At 32.0% G+C, this 20,471-nt stretch overlaps 6 protein-coding genes across 8 annotated transcripts; 2 read left to right on the forward strand and 4 right to left on the reverse strand.

Moving 5' to 3' along the window:
- Positions 1-23: 23 nt before the first annotated feature.
- LOC146722659 (alpha-tocopherol transfer protein-like) lies at positions 24-2,281 on the reverse strand. 2 transcript variants are annotated; one of them, XM_085484035.1, is made up of 4 exons: positions 2,216-2,281; positions 936-1,253; positions 432-795; positions 24-314 (listed from the first exon to the last, which is right to left on the reverse strand). In XM_085484035.1, the coding sequence occupies exons 2-4, from the start codon at positions 1,229-1,231 to the stop codon at positions 57-59; spliced, it is 918 nt and encodes a 305-aa protein (XP_085340161.1). In that variant the 5' UTR covers positions 1,232-1,253; positions 2,216-2,281; the 3' UTR covers positions 24-56. The 2 variants fall into 2 exon arrangements, with proteins under 2 accessions (XP_085340161.1, XP_085340162.1); XM_085484036.1 differs by lacking the exon at positions 2,216-2,281 and adding an exon at positions 2,044-2,209.
- Positions 2,111-5,616, reverse strand: LOC114933052 (alpha-tocopherol transfer protein-like). Its single transcript, XM_029305485.2, has 4 exons — positions 5,542-5,616; positions 5,004-5,311; positions 3,662-4,025; positions 2,111-3,572 (listed from the first exon to the last, which is right to left on the reverse strand). Exons 2-4 carry the CDS (start codon positions 5,288-5,290, stop codon positions 3,312-3,314), a joined length of 912 nt encoding a protein of 303 aa, XP_029161318.2. The 5' UTR covers positions 5,291-5,311; positions 5,542-5,616; the 3' UTR covers positions 2,111-3,311.
- Positions 5,617-6,259: 643 nt separating this feature from the next.
- Positions 6,260-7,890, forward strand: MED31 (mediator complex subunit 31). Its single transcript, XM_029305582.2, has 3 exons — positions 6,260-6,440; positions 6,753-6,842; positions 6,919-7,890. Exons 1-3 carry the CDS (start codon positions 6,377-6,379, stop codon positions 7,230-7,232), a joined length of 468 nt encoding a protein of 155 aa, XP_029161415.1. The 5' UTR covers positions 6,260-6,376; the 3' UTR covers positions 7,233-7,890.
- LOC114933113 (organic cation transporter protein) lies at positions 7,568-12,162 on the reverse strand. Of its 2 annotated transcripts, none has more exons than XM_029305581.2 (8): positions 11,572-12,162; positions 10,931-11,266; positions 10,355-10,602; positions 9,967-10,253; positions 9,559-9,901; positions 8,770-9,008; positions 8,376-8,551; positions 7,568-8,216 (listed from the first exon to the last, which is right to left on the reverse strand). In XM_029305581.2, the coding sequence occupies exons 1-8, from the start codon at positions 11,707-11,709 to the stop codon at positions 7,917-7,919; spliced, it is 2,067 nt and encodes a 688-aa protein (XP_029161414.2). In that variant the 5' UTR covers positions 11,710-12,162; the 3' UTR covers positions 7,568-7,916. The 2 variants fall into 2 exon arrangements, with proteins under 2 accessions (XP_029161414.2, XP_029161413.1); XM_029305580.2 differs by having other exon boundaries at positions 10,925-11,266; positions 11,572-12,161.
- Positions 12,163-16,036: 3,874 nt separating this feature from the next.
- On the forward strand, positions 16,037-17,842 carry LOC114933121 (uncharacterized). Its single transcript, XM_029305601.2, has 2 exons — positions 16,037-16,324; positions 16,575-17,842. The coding sequence occupies exons 1-2, from the start codon at positions 16,277-16,279 to the stop codon at positions 16,812-16,814; spliced, it is 288 nt and encodes a 95-aa protein (XP_029161434.1). The 5' UTR covers positions 16,037-16,276; the 3' UTR covers positions 16,815-17,842.
- Positions 17,843-18,763: 921 nt separating this feature from the next.
- Positions 18,764-20,422, reverse strand: slx1 (structure-specific endonuclease subunit SLX1). Its single transcript, XM_029305564.2, has 3 exons — positions 19,875-20,422; positions 19,681-19,732; positions 18,764-19,554 (listed from the first exon to the last, which is right to left on the reverse strand). Exons 1-3 carry the CDS (start codon positions 20,057-20,059, stop codon positions 18,976-18,978), a joined length of 816 nt encoding a protein of 271 aa, XP_029161397.1. The 5' UTR covers positions 20,060-20,422; the 3' UTR covers positions 18,764-18,975.
- Positions 20,423-20,471: the final 49 nt, after the last annotated feature.

Genomic DNA, 20,471 nt, shown 5'->3' on the forward strand with positions numbered 1-20,471 from the left:
AGGAGATAAAAAATTAGAAATCCTTTTAAAAATCTTTGATTTTGTATTTATTCGGCTCAATCTAGCTCTAATTTTTTAAAGCTACCGTCCACACCGAACAAGCTATCCGCATTTTGAAATTTCTCAACTCGTAGGGATTCATTCACCCGCCCAATATGTTCCTCGTACTGAAACCATGCGCGGAATTCTTCCAATAATTTGATGTGTTTAGCAATTAATTCCTCGATAGATCCCGCTTTCCCGCCATATTCGTTCGGCAAAATGTCGATGGACAAAAACTTTTGCACAGTCTCCAAGTTGGAATGACAGTGTATCTAAAATAATAAATATATATTTACATCTCGCTCTCTTTTTCATTCTTTCTGTTTTTTTTTTTCATTTTTCTCAAACAGAACTCTAATTAATATCGAATAACATGTGTGAAAACTTACAAGCTTTAGCAATTCTGCTTTCGCGAAAGGCTTTATCATATTTAGCATCATGTCTACTACAGGTGCGGTATTGAGTATATGTATGGCCTTTAATCGAACTGGGACAGCTTCTTGTATATAGAACAATATCTTTTTCAAATTCATTAAATTCATACGAGCGAGATGACCAAAGGTTGCACCCGATGCGTCAATGACGACAACTAGTCCCTCACTAGTGCCTCTTATCAAGTTTTGTACTTCACATGTCATAAATAAATATTTCATACACTCGAGATAATCAAATTTACTCAGATCTGAATCCAAAAGCTTGGCAAATGCCACGATGTATCCCTCTTTGGTTTTCTGCTCCAATGGTATAGCCGCTCTGTGTTATCGAATAAAGAATATTTTTCTTATACTGTCACCTTTATAATAACGCGGATGTTTTTTTTCATCTTAATAATTAAATACAAATACAATTTAATTTGTACATACAGTTTAATTTAATACAAATTATATACTCACACGACGGTAAAAGTCTTCCGCAATTCTTTCCATGCAATTGGATCTCTATTGGAGAACACTTCCGGCACATGCGTTCTTACGGTAAAAAAAGTGTCTATTGTTTTTTTCGTTGCCTCTAGATGATAATAATTACTATGAAGAAATAGAACGAAGTATAGTATTTCTATATTAGGCAAATGAGGTTCCTTGTCCATCCAATCCTTCAACATTTGCAGATCTGACATTTTGAGTTCCGGGTTCCGTTTGCACTCTTCTTCTATAGTAATGTATCGAGGCGGTGATATTACACCTGACATGATTGCAAAGCTCGAAGGTAATCTGTAAGGCAAATTTGACTTTGTTCATAATTTTTTCCTAAAATATTCGCGCAAAAGAAATTAATGCAGATGTTTTTTGCATGTAAACATTTTGATTAAAAAAATTATAACAACATTATGACAAAAAAAAAATATAAAATAGTATAAATTCATAATATTAATTCACGCACAAAGTCTCGGCAAAATATTGCTCTCTACTGCATCTACTTGATACGTGTGTGCGATATCTTTTTGTTGATATTATGATTTATTTAATAAAAATATATTCGTCTAATATGTATTGTATATATTGATTAGATACACGAGTATAATTTTATTTGTTTAAATCTGTATTTATTTTTGTGTAATGTCATATAATTAAAGAAAAAGATACAAATATGAAATAGCAATTTATTTTTTAGAGATTCCAACATTCACATATTTTAAATATATTTACAATTTATGTATTATAATTTCTAAATAAACATTGTACGACATTGATTTCTTATATTTATGTAGAATTGATAAATATTTTGTTTCAAGTAATTTATATATGTATATGTATAAAAGCGTGCATAAGTGATATTCTCATTTCATTATTGTATTATCATCTTTTAATTGATATATTATATCTTTTAACTACGATACAATATTGATTGTTAAATGAACATTAAAAACAATTATTTTTCAGAACCACTCATTCATGAATAATTTTCTGTTCACGCGGATATGTATATATTATAACTTTTCTTGCATTTGTAATTTGCAGGTGTACATATATATATATATTTTAATAGTCATTTGACACGTACAGTTAATCGTTTTCACAAATTAAAATAAAATTTTTGTTGAGCGAAAATAATTATATCACATTGCATATCAAGATCACATATTTTTAACCGTTTTATTCACAGATATATTTGTCCTAGAAATCCAGGTAGCGCAGAATAACACTGCTACGCATGCGATAAGTCGACAACTTACTGATTTCTCGAGGAGAATGTTAGAAGTTTGAACGCTCTTGACACGTGTTGAGAAAGTCAGATTTAATGCAAGAATGATCGTTCTAAGCTAGCTCAGCACACGGAAAACATTCTGCGTATATATACTTGCAATCAAATAATGAATGGTATAAAAAGTCGTTGAAAGAGCAAACATGATATAATTGCGTAATGACAAAACATCGATTTAATTCCATTCAAAGAAGGTGCCATCTTATCTCTTTGAAAATCTTTTTTGCATATATGTATATCTTCGGGAAACAGAGTCATCAATTCTGTTCTCTGTTTTATATTACATTACTAGATCGAGGCCATTTTTGTACTAATAAAATACGTATCATAGATGTCTCTCTTCTAATTTTTTTAATAACATTTGACACTTGACACGAATGCCATTCTTATGATTATAAAATCATAATTCAAAATCTTCTGACAATGAGTAACAAAGTTCTACTTATATAACTGGTCATAATACGCAGGATGACACTATATAATTTTAAAAGATCATTCATTTATCATTGAACGTTTATTATGAACGTTAATATTAACACATGCTCCATTTTTTTAAACTTTAATATCTACAATATATGTAAATTATAATCCTTGTAGATAAAAAGTTTTATTAGCATTCTCATATGTCTGTTATTATGTAAATCATGTTTAATGGTTTCATGTAATTTTCACGTAATAACAATTTATTTAGATTTTTTACAGCATATATTATAGTTATCATATACTTTGCATATTATTTTGAAAAAACTTTTGATTATATTCTCGATAAACGGCACTTTTACAAAAATAAATAGTTTCAGATTCATAAATTTAAATCAAATTTTAAATTATATATTGATATCACTGTTATGTGTTTTCGCTAGCATGTTTATTGCGTCGTATGTTAAGCATCGCATTTTCTCATTTACTTTTTACAATTATCGCATACATTGTATTATGCATATTTGAACTATTCGATTTTTAAAACAAATGTGACCATAAAAAATAGAGAGAGAGATATCAACATTTTATGTAACATTTTCCATTGATTGGCAACCTTCTCTATCTATATAAAGGAATTCAGAAAATTAATCTATATCGAGTTTCTTGAAACTTCCTTCAACACCGAACAAATCCATTGTCTTATTTTCGCCTACTCTCAAGGATTCGTTCACTCGACCCGTAGCTTCATCTTTCAGAAACCATTCACGATGATTTTCCAACTTTTTTAATTGCTCCTCTTGCTGTTCTTTTAGCGGCCTAGAACTTCCATGTAAACTGATGTCGCACGGAAACGCTTCCAATGGTACAAACTTTGCGAACGTATCCTTCGACGTATGAATATGCAACTAAAAATATTTTTACTTTCATTAGACTTATACATGCACACACAATTGAGTGAAAATTAATTTTTGTTTATCTTTATATTTTTTCTCACCACTTCCATCAGTTCCTTTTTCATGAACGGCTTCATCATCGCCAAAATGATATCCATAACCGCGTTGGTATTTATAAAATGCAAACCCATGAGTCTGATCGGTATAGCCTCTTGTAGATAAAAAAGAAATTTCTTAATTCCCATAGGGCTAAGACGGGCAGCGTGAGCAAAGGTGACACCTTCCATGTCTAAGACTATTATATGGCCCTTAGTGGTTCCTTCGGTATACTGCCATGCATCCATCATCATAATAAAGTATTTCATAATGTTGTTGTAAACAAAATGTGACGGATCATAATCTATTAGTTTTCCATAGGAGATTATGTATCCTTCCTTCGTCGGCATTGACAATACTATCTGTCCTCTTTTTAAACAAAAAAAAAGTGATGTAAAAATCTCTGAAGTCACCAGATGATAATTAAAAAATGGTAGTAATTTAATCAACCAACTCTGGCTATTTAATATTCACGACGTTTCGGCCATGGGTTTCGGCCCTTATCAAGTGCTACAAATTATAATAATGACAATTATTAGAAAATTAAAAAATTAATTAAAAAGTAACTGAGTAACAATAATATTTCCACACATTAATATGTATCCTACCTACATATTAATGTGTGGAAATATTATTGTTACTCAGTTACTTTTTAATTAATTTTTTAATTTTCTAATAATTGTCATTATTATAATTTGTAGCACTTGATAAGGGCCGAAACCTATGGCCGAAACGTCGTGAATATTAAATAAAGATTATTAAATAGCCAGAGTTGGTTGATTAAATTACTACCAAAAAAAAAAAGATTGATCGTTACTGAATGTACACATCATTATTTATGTACATTATGCATGTGTGAATTACGTGAATTATATTTTCACATAAAGAACATAAATTACAAGAATACTTGAAATATAAATAACTTATTTCAATTATAAATAATCTATAATGTCGAAACTATTTCTAAACAAATAAATGATTTCTTATAATTAAATTTACGTACGTTTCCTAATTTTAATGACACAGATCCTAATAAACACATATATACACATTTATTGTGTCTTTTTTTTATCCTGTAAATATTGTAGTGTAAATTTCTTTACCTTTCGAAATACATTTACAGTTCAAGTATAAAAATTTGTAATTAAATATGCAAAATATTCGTGTTATTACGAAATCAAAACCTTGACATTATATTAATTATATAATATTTAAATTTAATTAATAAAAGGCTCGTATAAATTAACGAAATTAAAAGAAATAAATATTGTAGGCCAACTAAACTTTTTATATAATATTTATTCAAAAAGAAACATAATATATTAAAATAGATATTGGAGTACTTACGTAACTTTAAACGCTTCCCGCAACTGCTTTGTTCCAAGCGGATCTCTATTGGAGAAAAATTCTACGAGATGAGTCCTAGATGTATAATATGCCTCGATAGTGCTCTTAGTAGGTTCGATACGATAGTAATTGCTGTGTAAAAACAACGCGTATTCACTGTCCGAGATTTTCGGAAGATGCGGTTGTTTCGCGCACCAGTCCTTTAAAATTTGTACGTCGGAATCCTTCAACTCGGGATTTTTCTTCTTCTCTTCGTCATAGGAGATTCTCTTCTTCTCATGAGACATGACGTTCTCTTCAATCTTCTACTAATTATTCGAAAAAATTAAAGAATGAAATTATTAATAAAATCTATTCTGTAAAAATGCTTTTATAATACTGTATCTCATCTATAAGTCATAATTAAGTAGCACTGTAAAGAAAAAAAAAAAAAGCGAAGAGCGAGAAAAAGGAAAAAAGAAAAACTAGAGAGCAAAAATTTTCTTACAGAATGTATCACTAATAGTATTAAATAACACTTAAATGACAAAATATATACTTATTTCCTCGAAGATTATAAGCGCCCGCGCAACCGATCTGTTCTACTACTGTCTATATATCGACTCTTTATAAAATCTCAAATATCACTAAGCGCCACGACTCGAGCACTTGTGTTTTAAAGCATCAGGGTGATGGTGGAGGCGGTTTATTTACAATTAAACATGTGATTATGCAGCATAACATGTAATCATAAATTAAATTATTGACAAAAAAATTATTAACTAATAATTTTGCCGTATCATTTATAAGAAAAAATAATGCACATTATTCTTTTGTATATGTTTATTCAATTTGAATCTTTTGTACTATTACGTCAATGTATAATTCATCGAATCTCATTAAAAACAGAGATATAATAAGTGTATAAATAGAACTATAATTGCAAGAAATCACGCTGCAACAGATGACCTTATTGCAGAAACTTGATGGAAATATATAGTTATTATTGTTGCTTGTGTGCAAAAAATTATTACATCCATAAAGATAAACACTACCTGTTTTCCATATAATTTAAAATTTAAATAACAATTAACCGATTAAAATTATCGTGTTATGAAGAGAAATTTATTTCACAAATATATGTCAATATTATTTATAAGTTTTTGTACTTAGGCAACATTTAAATATTTTGCATTTTTGTGCACGTTCAGAAATTACGCTCAAATTAATTCCTCGATCGGCCAAGTTTAGCGCTGCGTTCGGCGCGTCGACGTCGTATGATCACACGTCTGTTTTTTTTACGTCGTCTGTGATGATGATCAATTCTGAACGTTTGCAATTGTATTTTCGTATATACTTTGCTGTGTTGAAACAATTAATACAATTGATGTACTATGAATCGATTGGATGATTCGGGGCTCATGAAAGGCAGAAAACCATCTTTTATTGGGATGAATGGTGAGACAACTGCTTATAATTTGTCTTTATCAGTTCTAACCTTAATCTTTAAAATAAATATTTAACCTAAAATTTAATAAATTTTTTCCAAATTTCCATTACAGTTTTTATTACGTTATGATTAAAAAAAAAATTCGAAAAATTATTTGATGTATTCTATATTCTGGCTTTATATCTCATGTTAAGAAATATAATAATCTTTTTTAAATAGGTACAAATTGTAAATTGCATTTTCTCTGCAATAAACTCTCAGTTTTTATTTTTGATTTTACTTTAATAAGAACTAGTAACTTGAAATTAATTTTATTTTAGGGGCTCCCGAGACGGATGATCAACAGCGATTACGGTTTCAAGTTGAATTAGAGTTTGTACAATGCCTTGCAAATCCAAATTATCTGAACTGTAAGTATTATTAGTTATTATTTCTATCAGATTGTTGGAAAAAGATTTTAATCTCATAATAAATGTATAATTGTAGTTTTAGCACAACGTGGCTACTTTAAAGACTCGACATTTATCAATTACCTTAAATATCTACTGTACTGGAAAGAGCCAGAGTATGCCAAATATTTGAAATATCCTATGTGCCTATATTTTCTTGATTTATTGCAATACGAGCACTTTAGACGAGAAGTTGTAAATTCTCAGTGCACAAAATTTATCGACGATCAACAAATTTTATTGTGGCAGCATTATACACGACGTCGAACGAGACTTTTGCAAACAGCTGCTGAGCAAACGCAACACATCAATCCTCAAAATAACGGTATCACGCAATCTAAAGTTCCCTGAAATTGCAATTTTAATCATGTTCTCATTCCACATATTCGAAATACTAAACATAGATATTTACATTTTACGTGATTGTTTTTGACACGATATATTTGTGTAAGAAATGAAGTATATTGTTTGACTGTGATAATTGATGAAATTTCTTATACACTTTTATATAATCAAATAATATCGCTTTCTCATATACATGCGAATAAATTATTTATAAAAAAGCATTATTAAACATCAAGAAAGATATTTGAAAGACTTTTCTTTCATTCTAATGTTCAGTTTTTTATTATTACATTATAATGAGTGTACATGTGTGTATTTAGATATAGTAAAATGCAATCATCTATAAACAATCCGTTATATTTGCATAAGCTATCTTTAAATTCTATCATATGTACATTAAAAATTATCTAGATCATCTGTCACATTATTTTAAAATGGGCACACACGAATTTCTGCCGCGTTATCCTGAATCTTCTCTTTATAAATTTTTTATGTTTCAAATTAAAATAAATACCTGTTGCTATATATAAATGCAACAAGATTATTGGATTCTTATACAATGTATATCTTATAGTTAGTAGTATCAGAGAGAGAGAAAAAGAGAGGGAGAGAAGATAATATGCGTATGATATCTACTCAATAAAAATAAACTAGTTTTTTTTTTTATACAAAATTGCTTTATCCAATAGATTATTCGATATTTTTATTTTCCATAAAATTCACCAAAATTCCATTGCCAGCATCCACCCAGTCCTCTGAAAAAAGTTTCTCTCTCAGAATTTGTCCATCTGTTAAACTTTTCTCTGTATCATTTTCTATATTAACGCTATTTCTCTTGCAATTGTTGTCACCGATTATTTTCTCCATACTCGCGATTCGATCTGGTAGAATTCTACCGAGAGTCTCCGGTAAAATCAGAGCCAAAAGTCCGGCAATGAGGCACAATGTGCCAATAACCAATAACGGTATTGAAAGTGGCACATGTTGTTCCTGATAAATAGATTTTTCGAATCTCAATACTTGTATAATTAATTAGCTTATTTCGCGATTAACGGTTCTCGCTCGATTCGTAAAAAGCAGTAACAATCAATAGGTACACACTGTAATGTTGAAATAAATAGAAAGAAATAAGCAGCATTGATACTATACCAATAACAGCAAATATGGCATGCTTAGGCTGCCGAGTTTTGCGAATACCACGCATAAACCTAGACAGCTACCTCGTATCACTGTTGGAAATGTTTCAATAGTATATAAGTAGGCAATAGATATGGTACTTGTGACAGTCACTTTGCCAAATAGCAACATTATCGTTTTCACAAGATCTGAAAAAGAAATATTACATATATATATTAAAAAAAAAGATTTGTTACAGATGCTTAAATATTATATGAATTTTATATAAAGAATATTTTGCAGAATATATTGTATATAATAACTCAATCGTCATCTATAGTATAAGAGAACTTGAAAAAACATAAATCTTATAAAATTCAATTTATTTAAAGAAACCATTTAATTATCTCCCGTTTGTTTTACGTACCGAACCACGGTGTAATGACAGTTGTTAAAATGAGAAAAGTTGCAATTAAAATACAAATGGCACCATTGAAAGACTGGTAAATGCACATAGGCACCCGTCTACCATATCTAGATATTACAAAATATACAAATATGTACGTTGCTATCTCGAGAGCTCCTCCCAAGGCAAACGTGACATGTCTATTGACTGGAAAATTTGGCATCAGATCAAGTATGCCGCATGCCATAGCAGATGTCCACCTTGAATGAAAAATTGATTATAATTTTATTTGCGAGCCCATTCTTTTTAGATTTCCCTCAATTTTTCTGACTACAATACAAATATACTAGATGAATATAAAAAAAAAACATATTTTATAAAGAACGTTTCAATAGGCAAATAAATATGAGGTATATTTATTTATAGATATTTTACTTATTTTTATCTTACTCAATTGCATCTACTATATGTACAATTTTAATATTTAAATTTCATATTCATATTTTTAATTCCTAGATGATTGTAATCGAATTTATTATATATTTTAAAATGTTTGAAATGTTCTATTGGAAACATTCAGATCTAAATAATAATTTTATTAACTTCCGATATATTTCTACACACAAATTTTTTAAATAAATTTTTTTACTTTTATTTTTTTATTTTTCGACTATTTAAGTCTTGAATTATTAATATGCATTCAGAAAAATGTACCAATTATATTTAACAGAGACGAGAGGACGAGAAAGAGGAAAATTAAGAAATAATTTTAAAATTGAGGCAGGAGACCGGATTAAGAAAAAAGTTTACCATTGACAAATCATTATAACGCTGTGTTTTCTTAACATCAATGATTCCGATATGATTTTTAATATCGAGTTCTTGTTCTTCCGCTTCTTATTTTCCGTCTTTTCTTCATTTTCGTTCATTCTTTCCTTCTTTATTCTACGCAATACTACCTCCGTATCTTTGAAGTGAAGATCTTCTTTTTGGTCATTTAATTGTGAAATTGTTCTCGAGTTTTGATCGCATTTCGAACTAGAAGGTCGATTTTTTTCGTCGCAATTTTTGATGAAACTCGATGTCTTTTTCTGTAAATCCAAGTTAAAAGATCTGTTTTCCAAGTTCACCGAATTGGCTTCCGAAGTTATTTCTGCAATAAATAGTACTATATGAAATAAATTGAATTAAAATAATAAGATAGAATATCTCTTGTACCTATAACGTTTTGTTCAGTCAGTTCTGAGCGGTTCAATAAACTCGTAGCTTCTTCCCGCTGGTTTTCATCGGCCTTCGCTTTCTTTAGTTCGATGCTAGTGACGCGCGACTTCCTTTCTGGTTTTATCGGTGTTGTGTTACTTTTCACGCATGCTTCTTGCACAAAGATATCCTCCGTTCGCGATCTGGTGCAGCAGCTGTTATACTTTGTGATTCTTTCAAAAGCTATATCGGCCTCTGTCGATTTCCCTTTAGCTAACAGCCATCTCGGTGATTCCGGTATGACCCTGTAACGTGATAGGAAAATTAGATCGAGATTATTTTATATTATTTTTTATATTGCAAATTCACAATTTGTGTCGACCAGGTTTTTTTTTCATTTCCTTACCAAATATACAACACAGTGATTGCGGTGGGTACGGAAACGACCAGTTGTAAAATTCGCCAATCGGGAATCACGTAGTTGAGCATTGCGAGTAGTATAAGACCGATCGACCAAAAAATCTGCATAATCAGTGCGACGAGGGTGCGAAATCGTACGGGGAATAGCTCCATAGAAAGAATATACGTGGAGTTTTGTAAGCCCTGAACGAATACTCCCTGAAGACCACGTAGTGCCAAAAACGCGGGATAACTCTAAAAAACGAGAATTTTTTATTCTTTTTTAACATTTGCAAATTTTAATTTTTTACTCATAGATACGCGTTATTTCGCGCTGCTAATGTTATTCTTTTTCTTATCTCGTCAGACATCAAATTGTAAAATAACTCATCTATTTTTTAATAAAATAATGATTAAAATTATAATTTTGTTTTACAATTGAAGAATTGAGCGCAATATGTATAATTTATTCCATTTTTTAGAATTAAAAAAAATTAAATTTTGTTCGATTTTCGAATGAATTCTTTGGTGATTTAAAAAGTCTCTGAATTTATTATCGTAGTTAAACGTTTATCACCTGTACCATGTAGAGTGCCACCGCCATCGTGCCTTGCGCGTAAAGACATATCGCTTGGACCGGAAGTCTGCCGATACGATCGGTCAGAAATCCGGTGATCCACGCACCCAAGAGAACTCCGGTGTAATAAACAGTCGGCCCGAGGAAGGACAGATATCGTCTCTCGCATATCAAGCTCCATTCAGTGACGACGCTGCTCTCAGCAAATTCCGTCACGAAGCGATATTCGCCGGAACAAGCCGTAAGGACCGGTACTTTCGACAACGTGGAAGTTGAATTGGCGACGATCGACAAATTTGCGGTCTCTTGGCATCCATAGGTTTTATGCGACGAGTCTGTCGTCTAGAATATGTAATGCATTTGTTTGATGAAATTATTTCATTAAATTATCGCAGCAAAGAGAAAATTGTTTTCATGTATGTTTTTTGGATAATCTTTTTCTTTATAATTTTTTTATATTTAGCGCGAAAGCTAAAGTGATATGGAGAATATAATAAATTTGTCGTATATATTTTTGGTTATTTATCAATTAGATTTTTTTTTTTTAATTCACATATGTGTAGTTGTATTAAAAAATAATAGCTCTCTGTTTTATTTCTGCGACTCGCTTCGAGTTCTTTTTTTTCATACGTTTTATCTAATCTTACCTGACAATAAAATTTTGGTGTATAATTATGGAAAATCAACAATGCATGACTCATAGCGACGATGACATAGTTTATTCCAAGCAACAGTACCAGCATCATTTGAAAGCAGCCCACTTTAACTTTCTCGGCATTCATCATGCGAATAGCAAGCTCTCTACATCAACCCTTGATAATCCGACGACCGTAACTCTGTCCGTCCAAGAGATGCGACACGTACGTAGTGCAGTTTCAACATCACCCAAATCCAATATATCACATTTGTTCGTTTCTTCACTTCAAATGGAAATCAACGATTTTAAAAGGAAGAAAACATTTTTTTTATTTATATCGAATGTGTGTTCGATCCATTTGCGACATACAGAAAATTTAATCTTTTTACAAAAAAATGTTTAATTATAGTAATACAATTTATATTAGAAAAATAATTAAAGAGAAAAATAAATTGTACGTTTTTCTCTCGGAGAGAATAAAGTTTAGAATAAAAGTGGTGAAAAAAATGGTTTATTTACGCGGATAGCGGCGAACGAAATATATCGCGAGATTGAAATAAAGTGTCATGCACGAAGGTAAAGCATGCACTGACAGAGAGAGGATCGGCCAGGAGTACGCCTCGTTTCTCTCGCAGGACGCGAGACGCGAAAGAGGAAACACACTACGGCGAAGTCGGCGAATGAAAACGGAGGAGGACGACAGGAGGATGTACAGGGTACAGCCTATTGTTCCGACACCTATAACGACATGCACGTATATATCGACATGCGGAGTACATATATTGCGAGAAGAGAAAACGATCTTCTCTGTCAATAAAAACGATTAATATTTTCGCGACTGACGCAACTATCGACAGATTGTTCTTTTAAATCGTCCTCGTTATTAGTTGCATCTGACGCAGACGACGATAACGGAACATACTGGATTTTTCAATTTTCGAGCCGAGTCAGGTGGAAGACATTGAATTTAATGACGCGTTCTCGCGGGATAATTGCGGAATAATTACGGTGTGAATCTCGATTCACCGGTTTATGCGGTCGCGATCGAAATTGAAGACCCGACACAAAAAATAGCCGTAATACACACACGCGCATACACGCGAACAATGTGTACCTCTGACGCGCACGTGCCACTTTCCTAAATGATAGTTATTTCTATGGAAAGTGTGTGTGGAAAATGTAATTTCATACGATACATCGCGTATTTTCATGGTGGTCATGTCTATCTATCTTGAGCTGTCGCGACGAGACAGATAATGTCCCAGCTAGGTACACAAACTTTACAAATTGCATTTAACGTCACTTGTATTAGTGTACGCATTATTCTGCTCCTGCCAGAAAGGCACACTTCTGATCGATATCGACTTTCATTACTTTGTCCAATTTATTTCTATATATCTTGTTAGTATAGTTCACACACTGGATGTTTCCAAAACTACATGTCAGAGATTTTAAGGGTGTAGATCCAAAATAGCTCTCGGAAACTTTTTCACAGATCGTTAAAATTTAATTAGTAGCGAATACTTCATTTTTACGCGGTTTTGACAATTTGATCCGATTTTGAGAGGGAGAGTGCTAATTTTGAATTTTGGACCCACGTTTATAGGAACTTTTTCTTATTTTGACCTCAAGATTAGACCCTTAAAATCTCTTATATAGTTTTAGAAACATCGTGTATAATGATCTCACATATATCTTGTAAAAACGGAATAATTTTGATGCGATGACACTTTTTCAGCAACGGAGATAATTGCGTTTCAAAAAGATGAGATTTTTCTTATATAAATGTAATAAAAATCAATTATACATATTACACGTATATTCTGAAATTAGTTAGCATGTTTGATGCAAAAGGCGCGGAGCCTTATAGATTTCTTAACGAACCGATTACAATATCTATTTTAGCAGTCGACTTAAAAGACATGCCATATTTAGCGACATTAACTTGTGATTATATACGTGGGTGTACGCGATAGGGTGTAAAATCATCACGACACAACGATGACGACAAAGGTGTTTCCTTCGTTTCTGGAACTGTTTAGGTATGCCGGACTCGTTACGTCCGGTCCCGGTCACATCCTGCCTTTCATTCGTGGTTTATCGCCGAGATGGACGACCGAATCTGAAGAAAACTCGCTGTCTCTCTCTTCTTGCATTATTGTTATCCATCAATTTGATCGAACGTCACAGCAGATATACATATGTATATATGTCGACATTTTCAGATCGTATACTTTGCCATTCACAGAAGGCTTTTCATTCCACTCGATTATTGATAAACGCATAATCGTTCAGTTATTATTCTTCGCTTTCGTCGGTGCAACAAAGAATGTTAGGCACAGCATCGGTTGAATATCAATTAAAAATAAACTATAATAATAGAATTATTTTATCATTCTCATATAATAAATAAATATATGAAAAGCTACTATGTGTTAATATATATAATTTTTGCAGGTATTTTAAAATAATCAAATAAAGTTGTATACTTTTTCCAGCGATACTTTAATTATTCGTCTGAAATTGTAACTTGGGCCTATATGTATATATAGAGTATACTTGTTAAGATTTCTTTTTTTTTTCAATTAGGTTTATTAGTAAAATAAATTACGCACTGAAAAAAATTGTTAACTCTACTAAATCTTTCAATTAAATATTAGGTTGTTAATTGAACATGTAAAAATATTTAAATTAAATATAACATTAAATCTAAGAAAACGTGTATATTTGACTTAAATATTAATATAAATGTTTAATTTGAACAAAATAGTAATTTAGTTGAAATGATTTAGTCAAGTTAGCACATTTTTTCAGTGCGGTAATACCGGTTGACATAAAAACGTGTAAACGTGAATAGAAACTGAAAAGTAAATTTGCTACGCAATTAAAGAGATTATTAGAGTACCGCTAAATAGATTTATCCCCAAAGTAGCTTGAATCGTAAGTGGTTTTCTGAACCACGTAAGATAATCGCGAGAGAATGGCGGCTAGCGTTATTACAGCGGGCAAAAAAAAATTTCGTAACACATCGCGTAATATACGGCACGAATGGATGATGCACTGGCTAACGATCCGTGCCGGATTTCATTGGCTCTTACGATTTAGGCTAATTTCTTGTATGCGTTTTCTAGTACCACGCAGCTCCTCAGGATTTACCGCGCATCATTTTCCCGCGTAACGGTAAGCAGGCCAATAGCACAGGGTTGTGGTAATAATCGGAATAAAGGTCATTCGAGAATAGTGAAAGAGCGACCATAAATCTCCATTCAGAGTATCAAACGTCATTGCGAGCACATTTATTCAATTTATTTTTTTTTATGAAAGCTATAATTTAATAGATTCTATAAAATTTAAATATCTCCTCTGTTCCGTAGTAATATAAACATTTGAACGATTTCATTAAAATAATTGACATATTTTTCTTCTCTAAAGTTGTCATTGTCATCGCTATAAATAATTATTTGATTTCTAAAAATCTCGCTACATGTTGTAAAAATTTTTTGCTACGCGATAATTAAAAAAGGTGTACACATACAGGGTGTTAAAAAAGAATTACATATTTTGAGAGCGAGTAGTATATCGATCGAAATAAAAAAATTGTCCGATGAACATATAGATCCTACAATTATAATATGTATCTTCGAAGATGCAGGCTATCTTTATTCTATTTGAGCTTATTATCTTTTTCTTATTGATTTTATCATCTTTACATTAGTAATGTTATTATAAAATATTACTATAGCAAAACTAGTAAGTGTTCTTCTGTTTACTACAATATATAAAAGTGGATACAATCGATAAAAAAGAGATAAGTTGTAGGGACCCATGTTCATTAGATCTGTTTTTCCTACCTTGATCAATACCACTTGCTCTCAGAATATGTAATCTTTTTTTAACACCCTGTATATGTACATAGATAAGTGTATAGGCATTATGCCGCTTAATTAAAAATTTGAAAATTGGTCAGTATTTCATGTTTTTTATCCGACTTGGATTTCGCTAAGCGATAGTATCGGTTTTCGCTAAATAAGCGTAATACTTTCACAGAGATGTATAATAAATTCCCACAGCTTTCGTCAAACAATCGTAGCGAGTAATACTGAATACGGCTTGTATGGAAAACACACACGCGAGCAGCGAGCAGTGACATAGCGATAAAAGGCCGAATGACTGGCGTTCAACCTTATGGCGCGCGACCAAGACCAAGAGGATGCGCGAGGAAGCTGAGATTGGCCTGGATGCCTTTTTTTCGTCGTGTACCGTTATCGCGGAGTAACTCGTCGATGTTCCGCGATCTGCAGTCCGCGTGTATCGACGACGTGTCGATTTCGCCCGGGCATTCTCGCAGGGGGGAGGCGGATTGTCATAGCGTTTCGACTATTGCCGCCTCCGCCTCTCTTCTTCTATACGAGAGCCACAAAGCGCGCACGTTGCGATGGACAAAAAGAGCGCGGACTCTCGCGCAGATCCAGAGACTGGCCGTTCGCTCGATTTTCCTCGCTCAGTTCTACTCGGCGAACGTAGCGCGATAGATCGTTCTTCTTCCTTGCTTTCGTCTCGGATGTCTCATATGCAAATATCGCGACTACGTCCTACGTACTCTTTTCCCAGGGTGAACGCCGATCCCTCTCGCGAGTCACCGGCCGCTCCCCAAAACTCGTTGCCCAAAAGTGATTATCCGCACGTAGGAGCCTACTACTAACCAGCGCATCAACATGAGAGCAAGGATAGTTTTCCTAGGAGTTCTACTCGTCTGCACGAGCGTGAGTTTTTCCTTAAATTTCCTCAAATTCCTTCCGCTCTCTTCAAGATTCGAGTCGCCTTCGAATCACCTTTTGTCAGTCATGTTAGTCTGAAATTTGATAGAGTATATATTAACAAAAAATTCCATTTTATTATTATCATTGTAAAATGTTTACGATCGATAAACTTTTTTTTATACGAGTAAATTTTCCTTTCGAAATTTTTAATCGCTCTTTGGCAACACTCGGAAAATTGTCTCATAATTCACAGATGCGATATGCAGAGGGTAGATCGAAAAAGACGACGCAGCTGTCGCTGCAGAGCAAAGAGACCAACGTGGTGAACTTTATGCGATTGCTGATGATGAGATTGGTCTTCGGGGTAGCTTCGGCAATGGGGTTGGGTGAAAATCTTTCGGGTGTACTCGGCGGAATTTTCGTGCCACCTGGAGCCGAAGACTACGAAGATTACGGCGACGATGTCGGCGGTTTCGTACCTGATTTATTTTAGAGTAGATTTCGCATCTAGCCTACTTCATTATCGCGCGCGCGTTTTCGAAGACGATCGTATCGTTATTTCGACAAAATCGATCGATTCGAATAATAAGACATCATTTCTTTACTATAGCCTTGCGTCTTAGAAAAATTACCGGAATCAAACGGAATGAAGTAAATCAATACCTGAAAAAGTTATAATATTCTGATTATTTTTTATTAGCAAGATATTGTAGCCTATTGAAGGATAAATAAGAATTGTATAAAAAGATATCAATTTATGATGTTTAACAAACTTTGTATAAAAGAGATTCCGAGAAAGATATAACTTAACAATGTTGGCAATGGAATTAAAAAGGCTCTTTCTCTCTCTTTTTTTATATTTTACATTACTTATCACAATAACGTGAAATATTGGAAAATATAAATAGTCACTCGTATGGCGCAACAACCGGATTATGATTCAGACGTGAGTCCGTCGAGCTCGCGCGCGAGAGGCTTTTTAAGTCTTCCGTACCGTTATCCGTAATTTCGGTAAAGCTAATGGATGCGCATCGGTTACCACAGGTGGAGATATGGATAGCAAATCGTTCGTTACCGCTTTCCGTTTTACTCCGTATCGTACCCATCAATTCCGTTGGTCTCGGTTCGATGAAATTCGTATCTGCTAATCGCGATAATAATCTCTATAAAAATAAAAATCTAGAAATAAATTTCATGTTTATGTTTGGAAAATGTTTGCAAGAACCATTAGCTTCGCGGTCATCTTGATAAGACGCAACGGTTTTATTACTTTATTTCGCACCTCGTTGAAATGAATTAAAATGTAGAACTGTGAACCACTTTCAAAATAATCAGCTCAAACATGTAATAAAATTACTACGTTTGCATTTATGAAAAATATTCTGTATATCGATATCGGTAAATGTAAAACGGAAAGTGCGTTTATTACTATATATTAACAAAGTTGTAATTATTTATTTATTTATTCTATCTTTAAGTAATAATATTTTTAATTTAACATTATGCATATCCCGCGGAAGAAAGTCTATACATATATAATCTTTATGTAACATTATATTATATATTATACATATATGTATATAATTGTGTGTAAAATGTATAATCTCTTGTATAGTTTCTGTTGTTATAATAATAATTTTCTCATTATAGTAATTTTTCATTTTTTAAATCTTACTTTTTCTATAAAAAAACAATGCTAAAATTATTCTTTTAATATTTTTCCATTATATTCTTTTTATTATTTTTCCTGTATGTACACACATATACAGAAATTGTAAAAGAGAAAGAACATATATGGACATATTTTATGCATAATTATTGTATATATATGATTAAATATGGAGACTTTTTTCCGAAATATATAAACTTTTATATATACGTAAAAGGACAAAGCTTTGCGTCATCAAAAAGAAAAAAATTGAAGAAAAATTATTACGTTACCTTTCTTGAAGAATTAAATATTGACAAATAGAATTCTTATTATTTATGCTTCTATTAGAATGTATGAATTAGTCCGTATAATATATTACTGTTGCTAAATGTGTGAGAAAATCAATACGCGACTACGAATCTAGGACCGAGAAAGAGAAAGAATGTATTTTTTGACGTTCTTACTCTTTGCATACACTTCGTGAATGGTATTGCTTGATCACGTACGAGTTCTACTAACGGTTTGGCGCGTGCTAATTACACAATAATGTCCACCGAATAGAAATCACTAATGCACCTGTGTAACAGTTAACGTTTTACATGTCACACATTGTTCGAATTAAGGTCGATATAGCGTAGTGTATTCACGTTGTTGACCATATAACGTTAATCTAATAACATTGTATACAACATGATAACATTGCAAGTGAAATTTTGTAAAAGTAAATAGACGTACGGAGAGAAGAGAAATATATACATAAGGATTTCAGATGCTGAAATAAAACTACTGTAATATATGGACACATATGTATTAAATGACATATATTATATAAAAATATTTATGTACAATTTTTCTCTTATCGGTCTTTAACGATATATGTTAACGAGATAACAGATGATTCATTAATGATATTATATGATCTGTTACAATAAACTAAATTAAATAAAAATTTGATAAAAATCGTATTTTTTATATACAAATTATGTCACATTACTTGAAATGTTTAAATGTCACTATCGCTAGAAGAAAAATCGGTGTTTTCGCCGACATTTTGATAACATCCTTTCTTTTTTTTTATAAGATCTCCCCAGAGAATACTAGTTTTGCATGTAGGACAAGTGCCTTCAAGGGGTAAGATCATTCCATCTTTGCTGAATATTTTTGCTAAACAGATTAAGTGTACAATTAAAAAACAATTTGGTTTTATACAAGTGACAGACTCTTTCTCCGTCATATTTGAGCCACAAAGAAAACAAAATATAGGTGAATTTTCTACTAATAAATGTGACTCTTGTGATAAAATATTATCTGTTTTTATAATTTGTGCTGGCTTAGGTTTACAACTAGTAACTTTGCCATAGCATATAGGCATGTGTAATGGTAAAGATATACATCCGCGATAGCGGGTGGAAAATTCGTAATCCAACCAACGCAATGTCAAGGGTAAACGGCACCAAGGCCCAACTTTCAACATTTCAGACAGAACTGTCAAACAGAAATCAAATTTCTTTTGAATCGACTTCTTCTTGGGAATATGTTTCAGCCGCCTACTCTCGTGTGGATGCTGCCAAGCCCATTCAAACTAAAATTTAAATGTCATACACATTCAAATATACACCTATTTTAATATATATATATATATATATATATATATATATATATATATATATATATAATTCACACTTATCTTTTATCACTGAAAACTTACTCTGAGTGCAGAAGTGCTATTCGGGAATCCATGAACAATCAAAACCATGTTCCTAAATATAACAATGATCAGAATTTAGAATGTATATGCATGGAAAGTATTTATTTCAATTTATTAATTTATTTAGAAGGTAGATAAATAGATAAAATTTGCTGTATAATAGGAAAAAAATAAATGTATATATTAATGCTTACCATGGTCCTTTGTTGCTAGTTTTCCAAGCCCCACCATATTTCTTACCAGCATTATGTTGCTTGATCCTGCGTTTTGGATCTACAGTATAACCTATATATGTTCTACCACTGTATTTTGGATTGATGCAATACAATAGATATACTCCAAAAAAATGCTCCACCACTTCAGGCTCTTCTTCCATCATTGAGCATTTCTTTAATTTTTCGGGTATATTTAATTTTTAAGTCAATTTTAACATATAAAATTAAGTTTTTATGTTTGTTTGTAGTCCTTTTGAATATATACAACCCGAGCCCATCCGAGCTACGTTGACGGAATGTCCCGAGGTGTATTGCCCGTCTACCTTTCTTCTGGAGTGTGTTCAGAATTTTTATCTGTCAAGTATAATAGCATTTGAGAACCAATCGAATAAAGAAATCCTCTGGTCTTTACCCTACGAGTAAGATTTTTGAACACACCCTTATATGTATGATACATATGTATATACAAAGTACATTATATAAAACTCATTTTTTTATATTATACATATATTATTATCATATATCATTAGCATTACATTCTCTTTATCAATATTTATAAACTTTATTAATTTATTC

This window comes from Nylanderia fulva, unplaced genomic scaffold, assembly GCF_048542155.1.
Source record: "Nylanderia fulva isolate GAGA-0341 unplaced genomic scaffold, ASM4854215v1 Scaffold29, whole genome shotgun sequence".
In the NCBI taxonomy this organism is placed as follows: domain Eukaryota; kingdom Metazoa; phylum Arthropoda; class Insecta; order Hymenoptera; family Formicidae; genus Nylanderia; species Nylanderia fulva.

Excerpts from the sequence above, each read along its gene's own strand:
- LOC114933052 (XM_029305485.2), bottom strand. The coding sequence starts at position 5,290 with ATGTCTCATGAGAAGAAGAGAATCTCCTATGACGAAGAGAAGAAGAAA. Across the intron at positions 4,026-5,003 it reads CGGGAAGCGTTTAAAGTTAC|AGGACAGATAGTATTGTCAA; the intron begins GTAAGTACTCCA and ends TTGTTTAAAAAG. Across the intron at positions 3,573-3,661 it reads AAAAGGAACTGATGGAAGTG|TTGCATATTCATACGTCGAA; the intron begins GTGAGAAAAAAT and ends AAATATTTTTAG.
- MED31 (XM_029305582.2), top strand. The coding sequence starts at position 6,377 with ATGAATCGATTGGATGATTCGGGGCTCATGAAAGGCAGAAAACCATCT. Across the intron at positions 6,441-6,752 it reads ATCTTTTATTGGGATGAATG|GGGCTCCCGAGACGGATGAT; the intron begins GTGAGACAACTG and ends ATTTTATTTTAG. Across the intron at positions 6,843-6,918 it reads AAATCCAAATTATCTGAACT|TTTTAGCACAACGTGGCTAC; the intron begins GTAAGTATTATT and ends GTATAATTGTAG.
- slx1 (XM_029305564.2), bottom strand. The coding sequence starts at position 20,059 with ATGATGGAAGAAGAGCCTGAAGTGGTGGAGCATTTTTTTGGAGTATAT. Across the intron at positions 19,733-19,874 it reads ACTAGCAACAAAGGACCATG|GAACATGGTTTTGATTGTTC; the intron begins GTAAGCATTAAT and ends TGTTATATTTAG. Across the intron at positions 19,555-19,680 it reads ATAGCACTTCTGCACTCAGA|TTTGAATGGGCTTGGCAGCA; the intron begins GTAAGTTTTCAG and ends TTTAAATTTTAG.
- LOC146722659 (XM_085484035.1), bottom strand. The coding sequence starts at position 1,231 with ATGTCAGGTGTAATATCACCGCCTCGATACATTACTATAGAAGAAGAG. Across the intron at positions 796-935 it reads CGGAAGACTTTTACCGTCGT|AGCGGCTATACCATTGGAGC; the intron begins GTGAGTATATAA and ends TCGATAACACAG. Across the intron at positions 315-431 it reads AAGCAGAATTGCTAAAGCTT|ATACACTGTCATTCCAACTT; the intron begins GTAAGTTTTCAC and ends TTATTATTTTAG.
- LOC114933121 (XM_029305601.2), top strand. The coding sequence starts at position 16,277 with ATGAGAGCAAGGATAGTTTTCCTAGGAGTTCTACTCGTCTGCACGAGC. Across the intron at positions 16,325-16,574 it reads TTCTACTCGTCTGCACGAGC|ATGCGATATGCAGAGGGTAG; the intron begins GTGAGTTTTTCC and ends CATAATTCACAG.
- LOC114933113 (XM_029305580.2), bottom strand. The coding sequence starts at position 11,709 with ATGATGAATGCCGAGAAAGTTAAAGTGGGCTGCTTTCAAATGATGCTG. Across the intron at positions 11,267-11,571 it reads CACCAAAATTTTATTGTCAG|ACGACAGACTCGTCGCATAA; the intron begins GTAAGATTAGAT and ends TACATATTCTAG. Across the intron at positions 10,603-10,924 it reads TGGCACTCTACATGGTACAG|AGTTATCCCGCGTTTTTGGC; the intron begins GTGATAAACGTT and ends CTCGTTTTTTAG.